Here is a 10,542-nt window from a genome sequence, read left to right on the forward strand (position 1 = left end):
GACGGCCAGCTGCGCAGACGGCCAGCTGCGCAGACGGCCAGCGCAACACTCATTTCATTTCATTTCATTTCACAAACGTAAGCAAGGCAATACAGAGTCGCTTTGTTGCTACTTTTGGGGTCAATGTATTAATTAATTTATTAAGTATAGCGGTGAAATAAGAGGGATAATAAACGGGTCGGCGGTCATTATCGGGAAATAAAAATGTTTAATCATCCTGTCAGGATTTTATTCCATACATTTACATTCATTCAATCCATTCAGGGATTTTATCCCTAACATAATTAAGCCTAACAATTATCGTAATTTTGTGTAGGCCTATATTAAACATTAACATAACTGTAATGCATAAACCAACCATAGTGTGATGACAATGTGCGTTTGTGTTTGTGTGTGTGTGTGTGTGTGTGTGTGTGTGTGTGTGTGTGTGTGTGTGTGTGTGTGTGTGTGTGTGTGTGTGTGTGTGTGTGTGTGTGTGAGGGTGTGTGTGTGTGTGTGTGTCTGTGTGTGTGTGACTGTGTGTGTGTGTGTGTGCGTGCGTTCCCGTGGCTCCCCTCCTTGAAGCACATTGGTCGCTCCTATACCGTCTGGGGAGGGGCTAAACATCCAACCAGGAAGTAAAGCAGGACAACGTTAGACACAAAACGAAAACACATGTAGCTGATCGGATCTGTAAGGCCTGACTCACACGTGCACAACAGATTGATGTATGCTTCTTGTATGAGACTTGTTGACTGATGCAAGCTCTCAATTCATTTCCAATGGGAGTCAAATGGTTTGACACAACCTTTTTGTTGTATGAGGGGGAGGAGGGCAGTCGAAACACAGCCGGAAGCCGTACAACAAAAATGTTGTGACTTCCATTGGAAATGCATTGACACTTGCCCTTTGTTCACATCTAGCATGCATCAATGCTGTATGCTAGATCGAAAGGTGTGAGTCAGGCCTTACATACAACATTGATGCATGCTAGATGTAAACAAAGTGTCATGGCCGCCCCAATGCATTTCCAATGGAAGTCACAACATTGTTGTTGTACGGCTTTCGGCTGTGTTTCGTCTGCCCCCCTCCCCCTCAACAAAAATGTTGTGTCAAACCATGTGACTCCCATTGGAAATGCATTGCGAGCTTGCATCAGTAAACAAGTCTCATGCATCAGCTATATACAACAACCTGGTGTGAAGGTGTGATTCAGGCCTACGGCCTCGATCACACCTAAAAAACATCTGTCTAAATATTCAGGCACTCTCCACTCCTCTAACATGAGCTTACCCTCTGGCTTTGTTGGCACTTGGCTTGCGGACGAGTTGGAGCTGTGGACGAAGAAATACGGATGAATCCAAAAGGTGAGCATGAAGTGGATCACTCAGAGGCCTAGTAATGAAAGCGAATGGCCACACAACGCCGGTCATCCTGTATGCTGATGACTGCATGTTGACCAGAGACCAGTTAGATTGACCAATGGTTGCATCGTGCAATGTTGTATACTGTAAATTGTTGCATTGTTGCATGCACCAGTGGTGTTGGATTGACCCACGGTTGCATGCATCAGTGGTGTTGCACACTGGCCCACTGAGCATTTTTGTAAAAGTCTAAAATGGCAAAAAGAATTGGTCTGGGGTAAAAAATTGTAGCAGTCTAGGCTTAGATTAGACGTTGAAACAACGTCTAATCTAATAAAACAACGTCGATTCAACGTCTATATATAGACGGTATACATTTAGACCTTGATTAGCCTGGCTAATCAAGGTCTAAATGTAGACCCTAACCCTAAACTATATGTAGACCCTAACCCTAATCTAAGCCTAGACTGCTAAAAAAAACTTTCATTCTTAGACTATTTTTACCCCATTTTTTAGACGGTCATTTAGACGCCTAAAAGCCGAACATTGCTCAGTGGGGGTTTGCTGACGACACCATGCAGGTAGCTAAAGCTCTGTGGATCCTCACAGCTCCGTATGAGGCGAGTTGGACCGTGCATGACAGATTCCCAAAGGGAAGCCTGCATGCACACATCTCCCAAAACATTCTACAGGGAAAGGGAAGCACTCTGTTCTTGCGTTCCCACTTCCCAGGATACTTTGTTTAAGGCAAGAGACACAGCGTTCCGACCCTTGCGGGTCTTCGTCAGGAAACGTTGTGTGTCTCTGCCTTAACTAAAGTATGTCCTGGGAGCTCAAGAAAAGCACGCGGACTGCCTTTCTTTTCCTTGGACCATGCATACGTAGTTCCGATGAGTTGGACCATGCATGGACATATAGTTCACACACACACACACACACACACACACACACACACACACACACACACACACGCACACAAACACACACACACACACACACACACACACACACACACACACACACACACACACACTCGCACACACGCGCACACACGCACACAATGCTATGCACGATGCATAGGAGGCGCGCCGTGCATCCAGCTCTTACTTGGATTTGGGTGACACACATCTTGTGATTTGTTTACCTAGTTCGAGGATACGAACGAATCACAAGTGTTACAACGATGAGCGAACGAGTCTTTACATGATGGAGACTACAGCACGGATGTACAGTAGGTTATATGAAGCACGGGAAATAGCAGATCTATAAGCCCCACAATGTGTCGCGGCGCAACCTGTTGTGGGCTTGGCGATCTGCTGTATAGTGTTTACGTGATGCCCGCACAACCGCTAAGCATAACTCAAATTAAGTGATAAAAAACATTCAATAGGTGAAGTCAAAACTAAGTTTAAAAAAACGAAATAAAACTAAATAAAAACGTAATTGAACAATCCAATCCAAAACTAAACAAATAAGAATTGCATGTAAAATATGTATTACCTTTATCTACCTTTCTACCCTTTTCACCTTTTATAAATCAAGGCTTTCTTCATAATAAAAACAAAAATGTAAATAAATTCCTAACTAAAAACAAAATGAATCAAAACCAAACTGGTTTTATATTACTATTTCAGATGGGGAGCGCCTTGGTAATACATTTTCCATGATTTTGCGTTTTACTTTTGGACACACATGCAGAGAAGTTGAGGGGCGATTGCGCAGGCGTATTTTCACGGGGCCGCGGTCCCGGGAAAATGTCGCTCGCATGCTTGTTTCGTGCACATACCCGCGGGCGACTAGAGCTGGATTGTGGTCACCGTTTTTTTTCTTCGTTTTTTTTATACGCTACGAGGCTACGCCCCTGATCTAGGCGACAACGCCGGCGTCACTCGCTCCCCATCTGAAAGGGCCTTTAAGGCCTGTTCATAGTCCGGTTTTAGGTGATAAGGTGACCACCGAAAACTACAACATGACGTCATTGAGACGCAGTGATAAGAGACTCACCACTCACCCAAACACATCTCTCTGTTTTTACTAAAACTACAACATGACGTCACTGAGCCGCGGTGGTAAGAGACTCACCGCTCACCCCAAACACACCTCTCTGTTTTTACTAAAACTACAACATGATGTCACTGAGCCGCGGTGGTAAGAGACTCACCGCTCACCCAAACACACCTCTCTGTTTTTACTAAAACTACAACATGACGTCACTGAGCCGCGGTGGTAAGAGACTCACCGCTCACCCCAAACACACCTCTCTGTTTTTACTAAAACTACAACATGACGTCACTGAGCCGCGGTGGTAAGAGACTCACCGCTCACCCCAAACACATCTCTCTGTTGTTACTAACCACCGTTTATGTCGTCACCTCTTCACCTGAAAGTGGACTATGAATAGGCCTTGAGTCTGTAAGTGATGAAGATGATATGATGAAGGTCTATAAGTGATGAAGACTCACTCATGGCGATGAGGATTCCCGACAAAAACAAGACGACACCGAAGATGAATCCCGTGGTCCGTAGTGACTCGTAGTCTGTCAATAAATCAATCAATCAATCAATCAATCAATCAATCATGATGGACATGACATAATTCATCCTTGAAGTTTAAAGCTACATCCAATCAGACACCAGCGTCTAATAGCCAGGGAATAATATCAGAAGAATGTCCAATCTGGGAATACATTTCTCACAAGTGTGATGAGGTCGTCACATGTGCAGGGCAAGTGGCTATGGTCGATGTTTTGGCCCAAGGAGTGTTTTTCGTGCAAGACAAATGCTTGCAATGGATTCAGAATTATGAACCCCGGCGCATGTTACAATGGATTCAGAATCATGAAACCAATGCAATGGATTCAGAATGATGAAACCCGCCGCATGCTACAATAACATGTTGAATTATTTGCCTTATAGGCTACAGTATAGGTTGTTAAGTAGCCCAACTTTCAGCAGCTGATTCTCCTTTTAGGAAAGAACATTTCAGCCTTTGCGAGATGTGTTACTATAGACCATGTATTGGTAAGAAATGTATTCCCAGATTTTAATTAATATCACCTGACTATAAATGTAGTTATATATGGTATTAAGATAAAATAACAAATGCAAAATATTAATGTATGAAGTTCTGGATTGAAGCTTTTTTAAATGACATAATAAAATAGTCAATGGACAAATACCTACATAACAGTAATTAAGTACCGGTATAATCATACTGTAATCATAGCATTGTCTTTATATACAGTATGTAAATTAATTTAGACAGAATCTTACCATAATGGAAGGCGCTTTGATCTGCAAACATTTCTTCTGTAAAGAAATGAAAATATATTTGTTTTAATTTATAAGATGCACATGGTCTTCCAGTGACAGAGCAATGATTCTCAACCTGGGCCAATGGGAACGGAAATAAAAGCCTGCAGGGTACCGAGACTAGAGGGCAATCCTTCTCCGATTTATGTTCTGGTCGGGAGCGGGTGATATCGTTACGTCATGTTGTAGTCATTGTTTTGTAGTCATCAGGATGCTGATGACTACAAAACAATGACTACAACACAGCGTAACAATATAATCTTGATGACTACAAACCACTGACAACATGACGTAACGATATCATACTGATGACTACAAAACAATGACTACAACATGGCGTAACGATATCATTCTGATGACTACAAAACACTAACTACAACATGACATAACGATATCATCCCGATGACTACAAAACAATGACTACAACATGACATAACGATATCATCCTGATGACTACAAAACAATGACTACAACATGACGTAACGGTATCATCCTGATGACTACAAAACAATGACTACAACATGACGTAACGGTATCATCCTGATGACTACAAAACAATGACTACAACATGACGTAACGATATCATCCTGATGACTACAAAACAATGACTACAACATGACGTAACGATATCATCCCGATGACTACAAAACAATACTACAACATGAGGTAACAATATCATCCTGATGACTACAAAACAATGACTACAACACGACGTAACGATATCATCCTGATGACTACAGAACAATGACTACAACATGACGTAACGATATCATCCTGATGACTACAAAACAATGACTACAACATGAGGTAACAATATCATCCTGATGACTACAAAACAATGACTACAACATGAGGTAACAATATCATCCTGATGACTACAAAACAATGACTACAACATGATGTAACGATATCATCCTGATGACTACAAAACAATGACTACAACATGACGTAGCGATATCATCCTGATGACTACAAAACAATGACTACAACACGACGTAACGATATCATCCTGATGACTACAGAACAATGACTACAACATGACGTAACGATATCATCCTGATGACTACAAAACAATGACTACAACATGACGTAACGATATCATCCTGATGACTACAAAACAATGACTACAACATGACGTAACGATATCATCCCCTCCACACCGGACCACACAGCAATTTAATAACGCATATCAGGCTTTCCTCCGAGGTGGAAAGCCTCTCCCTACTTCCTCTAATAGACTCTATGCTCACAGAATAACTCTTCCTACTTCAGGTTACAGTACAGTAAAGAGACTCCGAGTAATATACAGTATACAGTAAGCAGTGCCAGTAGGCTACGCTACAGTATGGAGAGATTGCAGCAGTGGCTGAGTGTAGGAGAGCCATGTAGGATCACTGCAGCATTCTGACTCCATTCTGCCTCAGCACAATACATGCAGCACACACAGGGGGGGGGGGGGGGGGGAGAGAGAGAGAGGGGGGATGGAGAGAGAGAGAGAGAGAGAGAGAGAGAGAGAGAGAGAGAGAGAGAGAGAGAGAGAGATATATAGATAGACAGAGAGCGAGAGAGAGGGGGGGCGAGATGGAGAGAGAGAGAGGGGTGGAGCAAGAGAGAGACAGAGAGAGAGAGAGAGAGAGGGGGGGGGGCAGATGAAGAGAGAGAGAGAGAGAGGGGTGGAGCAAGAGAGAGGCAGAGAGAGAGAGACAGAGGGAGAGCTAGACAGAGAGAGGGAAAGAGAGAGAGGGAGAGAGAGAGAGAGAGAGAGAGAGAGAGAGAGAGAGAGAGAGAGAGAGAGAGATAGATAGACAGAGAGCGAGAGAGAGGGGGGGGGCGAGATGGAGAGAGAGAGAGGGGTGGAGCAAGAGAGAGACAGAGAGACAGAGAGAGAGAGAGAGAGAGAGAGAGAGAGAGGGGGGGGGGGCAGATGAAGAGAGAGAGAGAGAGAGAGGGGTGGAGCAAGAGAGAGGCAGAGAGAGAGAGACAGAGGGAGAGCTAGACAGAGAGAGGGAAAGAGAGAGAGGGAGAGAGAGAGAGAGAGAGAGAGAGGGGGGGGGGCAGATGGAGAGAGAGAGAGAGGGGGTGGGAGCAAGAGAGAGACAGAGAGAGAGAGAGAGAGAGGGGGGGGGGCAGATGGAGAGAGAGAGGGGTGGAGAGAGAGAGACAGACAGAGAGAGAGAGAGAGAGAGAGGGGGGGGAGATGGAGAGAGAGAGGGGGTGGAGCAAGAGAGAGACAGAGAGAGAGAGAGAGAGAGAGAGAGAGAGGGGGGGGGGGAGATGGAGAGAGAGAGGGGTGGAGCAAGAGAGAGACAGAGAGAGAGAGAGAGAGAGAGAGAGAGAGGGTGGGGGGGGAGATGGAGAGAGAGAGGGGTGGAGCAAGAGAGAGACAGAGAGAGAGAGAAAGTGGGTTAGAACTGCCATTAGAGGCAGAGGATGTGGAAACTTTACTGAAAGTGGAACCAAAAGTGTTGAAATATTATTGAGCACCCATGGGGGGGGGGGGGGGGGTGCTGGCCCCTCCCCATGGGGGGTGCTGGCCCCTCCCATGGGGGGTGCTGGCCCCTCCCATGGGGGGTGCTGACCCCTCCCATGGGGGGTGCTGGCCCCTCCCATGGGGGGTGCTGGCCCCTCCCATGGGGGGTGCTGGCCCCTCCCATGGGGGGTGCTGGCCCCTCCCATGGGGGTGCTGGCCCCTCCCATGGGGGGTGCTGGCCCCTCCCATGGGGGTGCTGGCCCCTCCCATGGGGGGTGCTGACCCCTCCCATGGGGGGTGCTGACCCCTCCCATGGGGGTGCTGGCCCCTCCCCATGGGGGGTGCTGGCCCCTCCCATGGGGGGTGCTGGCCCCTCCCCATGGGGGGTGCTGGCCCCTCCCATGGGGGGTGCTGACCCCTCCCCATGGGGGGTGCTGGCCCCTCCCATGGGGGGTGCTGGCCCCTCCCCATGGGGGGTGCTGGCCCCTCCCATGGGGGGTGCTGACCCCTCCCATGGGGGGTGCTGGCCCCTCCCATGGGGGGTGCTGACCCCTCTATGGCGGTTATTTAGCCCAAGGAGTGTTTTTTTTTTTTTCTTTGTTATTCATGTCCTCATACTGTCCTCATACTGCTTGTTTTTGTCGTTGCCTTGCTTTCTTTTATTCTCCATTGTTCTGTAAAGCACTTTGAGCTGCATTTCATGTCATGAAAGGTGCCTATACAAATAAAGTTTTATTATAATAATAATTATTATTCTATAGGTTGTTAATGGTATGGTCATATATTATGCCAATTATGAAAATTGCTTCCCATGCTATACCATACCCAACATGTGTGGGTTCATATTCTGGCTATAGTGGACTAATTTATACTCTGATACAAATCTGCTGACTATGTCGATAATGCATGGCTCTTCCACGCTGCGGAAAACTCCCTTCTCCCTTCTCTCCCAGTGGCTTAGTTAGCACTTTGCGGGCGCTCGCACGCACGCACGCACGCACACGCCACGCGAGCGAGCGCACGCTCACACGCACTAATTCATGAATTATTCTACAGTTGTGACACTGAGATAATTCATAGTGAGAGTCAGCATGAACTGTTTTGTAATAAATAATGAATCAGTTTTGCTTTTTTTCCCTTTTTTTTAAGAACCCAAACTGCTTCTATACTTTACTTGGCTCAGTTGCAGCAATGCAGCAACTTTGAAGACACCACAAAATGACCATATTAGACTAAATATTAATATACATATATTTTATTTCACTACCTATAGTGTCAATGATTATATGTAAATAAATGTGTAAATAATAAATACATATTAAATTAATAAATAAATAATTAATTTAATTCCATTACATTATGAATAAATATGTAGCTTGAAAAAACTTAAAAGTCCACATTGCATGATTTAGATGGATAGGCAGATAGATAGATAGATAGATAGATAGATAGATAGATAGATAGATAGATAGATAGATAGATAGATAGATAGACAGACAGACAGACAGACGGATAGACGGATAGACAGACAGACAGACAGACAGACAGACAGATAGAAGCAGTGTTACATTAAGTTTAGAGTCACGAATAGATTTAGAACAACAATATAAAGCACAGACCTGGCCTAGTTGTCATGGTGGCTGCTGTCAGATCTTCTCACAGACGTTTAATGTTTAATGTGTGCTACAAACACAGCTGCAGATGAAGAGATAAACTGCAGAGAGGGCTTTGGAGCACAATGGAAAAACTGAAGACTTGCAAGAAAGAGAGAGAGAGAGAGAGAGAGAGCTGCGTCTATCGGTCCGTCGGAGCCCTCTGGTGGCCAAGACGACGCACTGCAGTATGCTCTGAGGTGACGGGTGGTAATGAAACCCTGGGCTGGAACCAAACGGACCCTCGGAGTTAAAGACAGACCCAGGAGCGTCAGAGTGTGGACAGACACACTGCCCAAGCACTGCGGGCACAGTGCAGGAGAGAGAGAGAGAGAGAGGGGAGAGAGAGAGAGAGAGAGAGAGAGAGAGAGAGAGAGAGAGAGAGAGAGAGAGAGAGAGAGAGAGGCGGGGGGAGAGGAGGGAGATAGAGAGAGAGAGAGAGGGGGGGGAGGAGGGAGGGAGAGAGGGGGGGGGGGGAGGAGAGAGAGAGAGAGAGAGAGAGAGAGAGAGAGAGAGAGAGAGAGAGAGAGAGTGCAGGAGAGAGAGAGAGAGAGAGAGAGAGAGAGAGAGAGAGTGCAGGAGAGAGAGAGAGAGAGAGAGGAGAGAGAGAGAGAGAGAGAGAGAGAGGCGGGGGGAGAGGAGGAGATAGAGAGAGAGGGGGGGGGGGGGGGGAGGAGGGAGGGAGGGAGGGAGAGAGAGAGAGAGAGAGAGAGAGAGAGAGAGAGAGACAGAGAGGGATGCTCAGATCTGCGTTTTTTACTATACTGTTGTTGCTCCTATGCGGTACGCCCACACACGCACGCACACACACGCACGCGCACGTTTTAATTACAGTGGATGTCATTCAACTAATGGGACCGCGCGCGCGTGTGTGTGTGTGTGTGTGACTGTGTGTGTGTGTGTGAGTGTTTATGCGACAGTTTGCACTATTACAGTCGCATAGCCTACTGTAGGCCTATACATCAGATTGCATATTGATCTGTAATTGATCTATTGATAGGGAATCGTTTTGTTTATACAGTATATATATGCAGGATATACATTAATGAGATTCAGACCCCGTGGATGTATTTGATCGATCGATTCCTACATTGAGAATGTCAGAAAGAATGGATCATAAAATACATCTACATATCTTATGACTATAATGTTGACTCACAGCCATACCTATATAAAACAATAACGGATCGTATTTAAGGTACTTTTGGTCGTTTTGGGGGGAAAAAAAATATAAATCTGCATGCTGAATTCCCCCATCCCCCCCCCCCACACACACGCCACTCCCTACACTGTCCCAAATTAACCCGTGATCTGCCGCAGTATGTGGTGCATACACTGCATGTCAACACGCACGCACGCGCACACACACACACACACACACACACACACACACACACACACACACACACACACACACACACACACACACACACACACACACACACACACACACACACACACACACACACACACACTATATTTTTTTTCTAGAAATAAGAGGTTCTCAAATATTTTCATGTCAAGCCCCTTGAATTTATATCCCACGATTTTTGCAATCCATTTTTTTCACCCAGTGTCAATTATCTAATCTTAATGTAATCCTGTGCGCTACACACTCCCTCTGCCAACCATGGGGAGAGCAACGGACTGACCTCACATAATTATGCTTCCTTCAGTGCATGAGGAGTCCAAGCTGCTTCTTTTCACCTAACAGGGGGGGGGGGGGGGGGTTCCCCGGTTGGACGTAGCGAGTTCCTTTCCCCTC

The 10,542-nt window shown here is 45.9% G+C and overlaps 1 protein-coding gene across 1 annotated transcript; it reads right to left on the bottom strand.

Moving 5' to 3' along the window:
• Positions 1–348: 348 nt before the first annotated feature.
• On the bottom strand, positions 349–10,490 carry fxyd7 (FXYD domain containing ion transport regulator 7). Its single transcript, XM_083760838.1, has 7 exons — positions 10,430–10,490; positions 8,745–9,079; positions 4,617–4,652; positions 3,806–3,880; positions 2,451–2,487; positions 1,273–1,313; positions 349–598 (listed from the first exon to the last, which is right to left on the bottom strand). The coding sequence occupies exons 2-7, from the start codon at positions 8,758–8,760 to the stop codon at positions 579–581; spliced, it is 225 nt and encodes a 74-aa protein (XP_083616964.1). The 5' UTR covers positions 8,761–9,079; positions 10,430–10,490; the 3' UTR covers positions 349–578.
• Positions 10,491–10,542: the final 52 nt, after the last annotated feature.

Source organism: Protomyctophum parallelum (assembly GCF_964188405.1).
Source record: "Protomyctophum parallelum genome assembly, chromosome: 3".
NCBI classification, from domain to species: domain Eukaryota; kingdom Metazoa; phylum Chordata; class Actinopteri; order Myctophiformes; family Myctophidae; genus Protomyctophum; species Protomyctophum parallelum.

What these genes read in the sequence shown, in the direction of transcription:
- fxyd7 (XM_083760838.1), bottom strand. An exon ending in TGTGTGTCACCCAAATCCAA is followed by an intron (nt 1,314 to 2,450) that starts GTAAGAGCTGGA and finishes CTTCGTCCACAG; the next exon opens with CTCCAACTCGTCCGCAAGCC. An exon ending in AGTGCCAACAAAGCCAGAGG is followed by an intron (nt 599 to 1,272) that starts GTAAGCTCATGT and finishes TTGGATGTTTAG; the next exon opens with CCCCTCCCCAGACGGTATAG.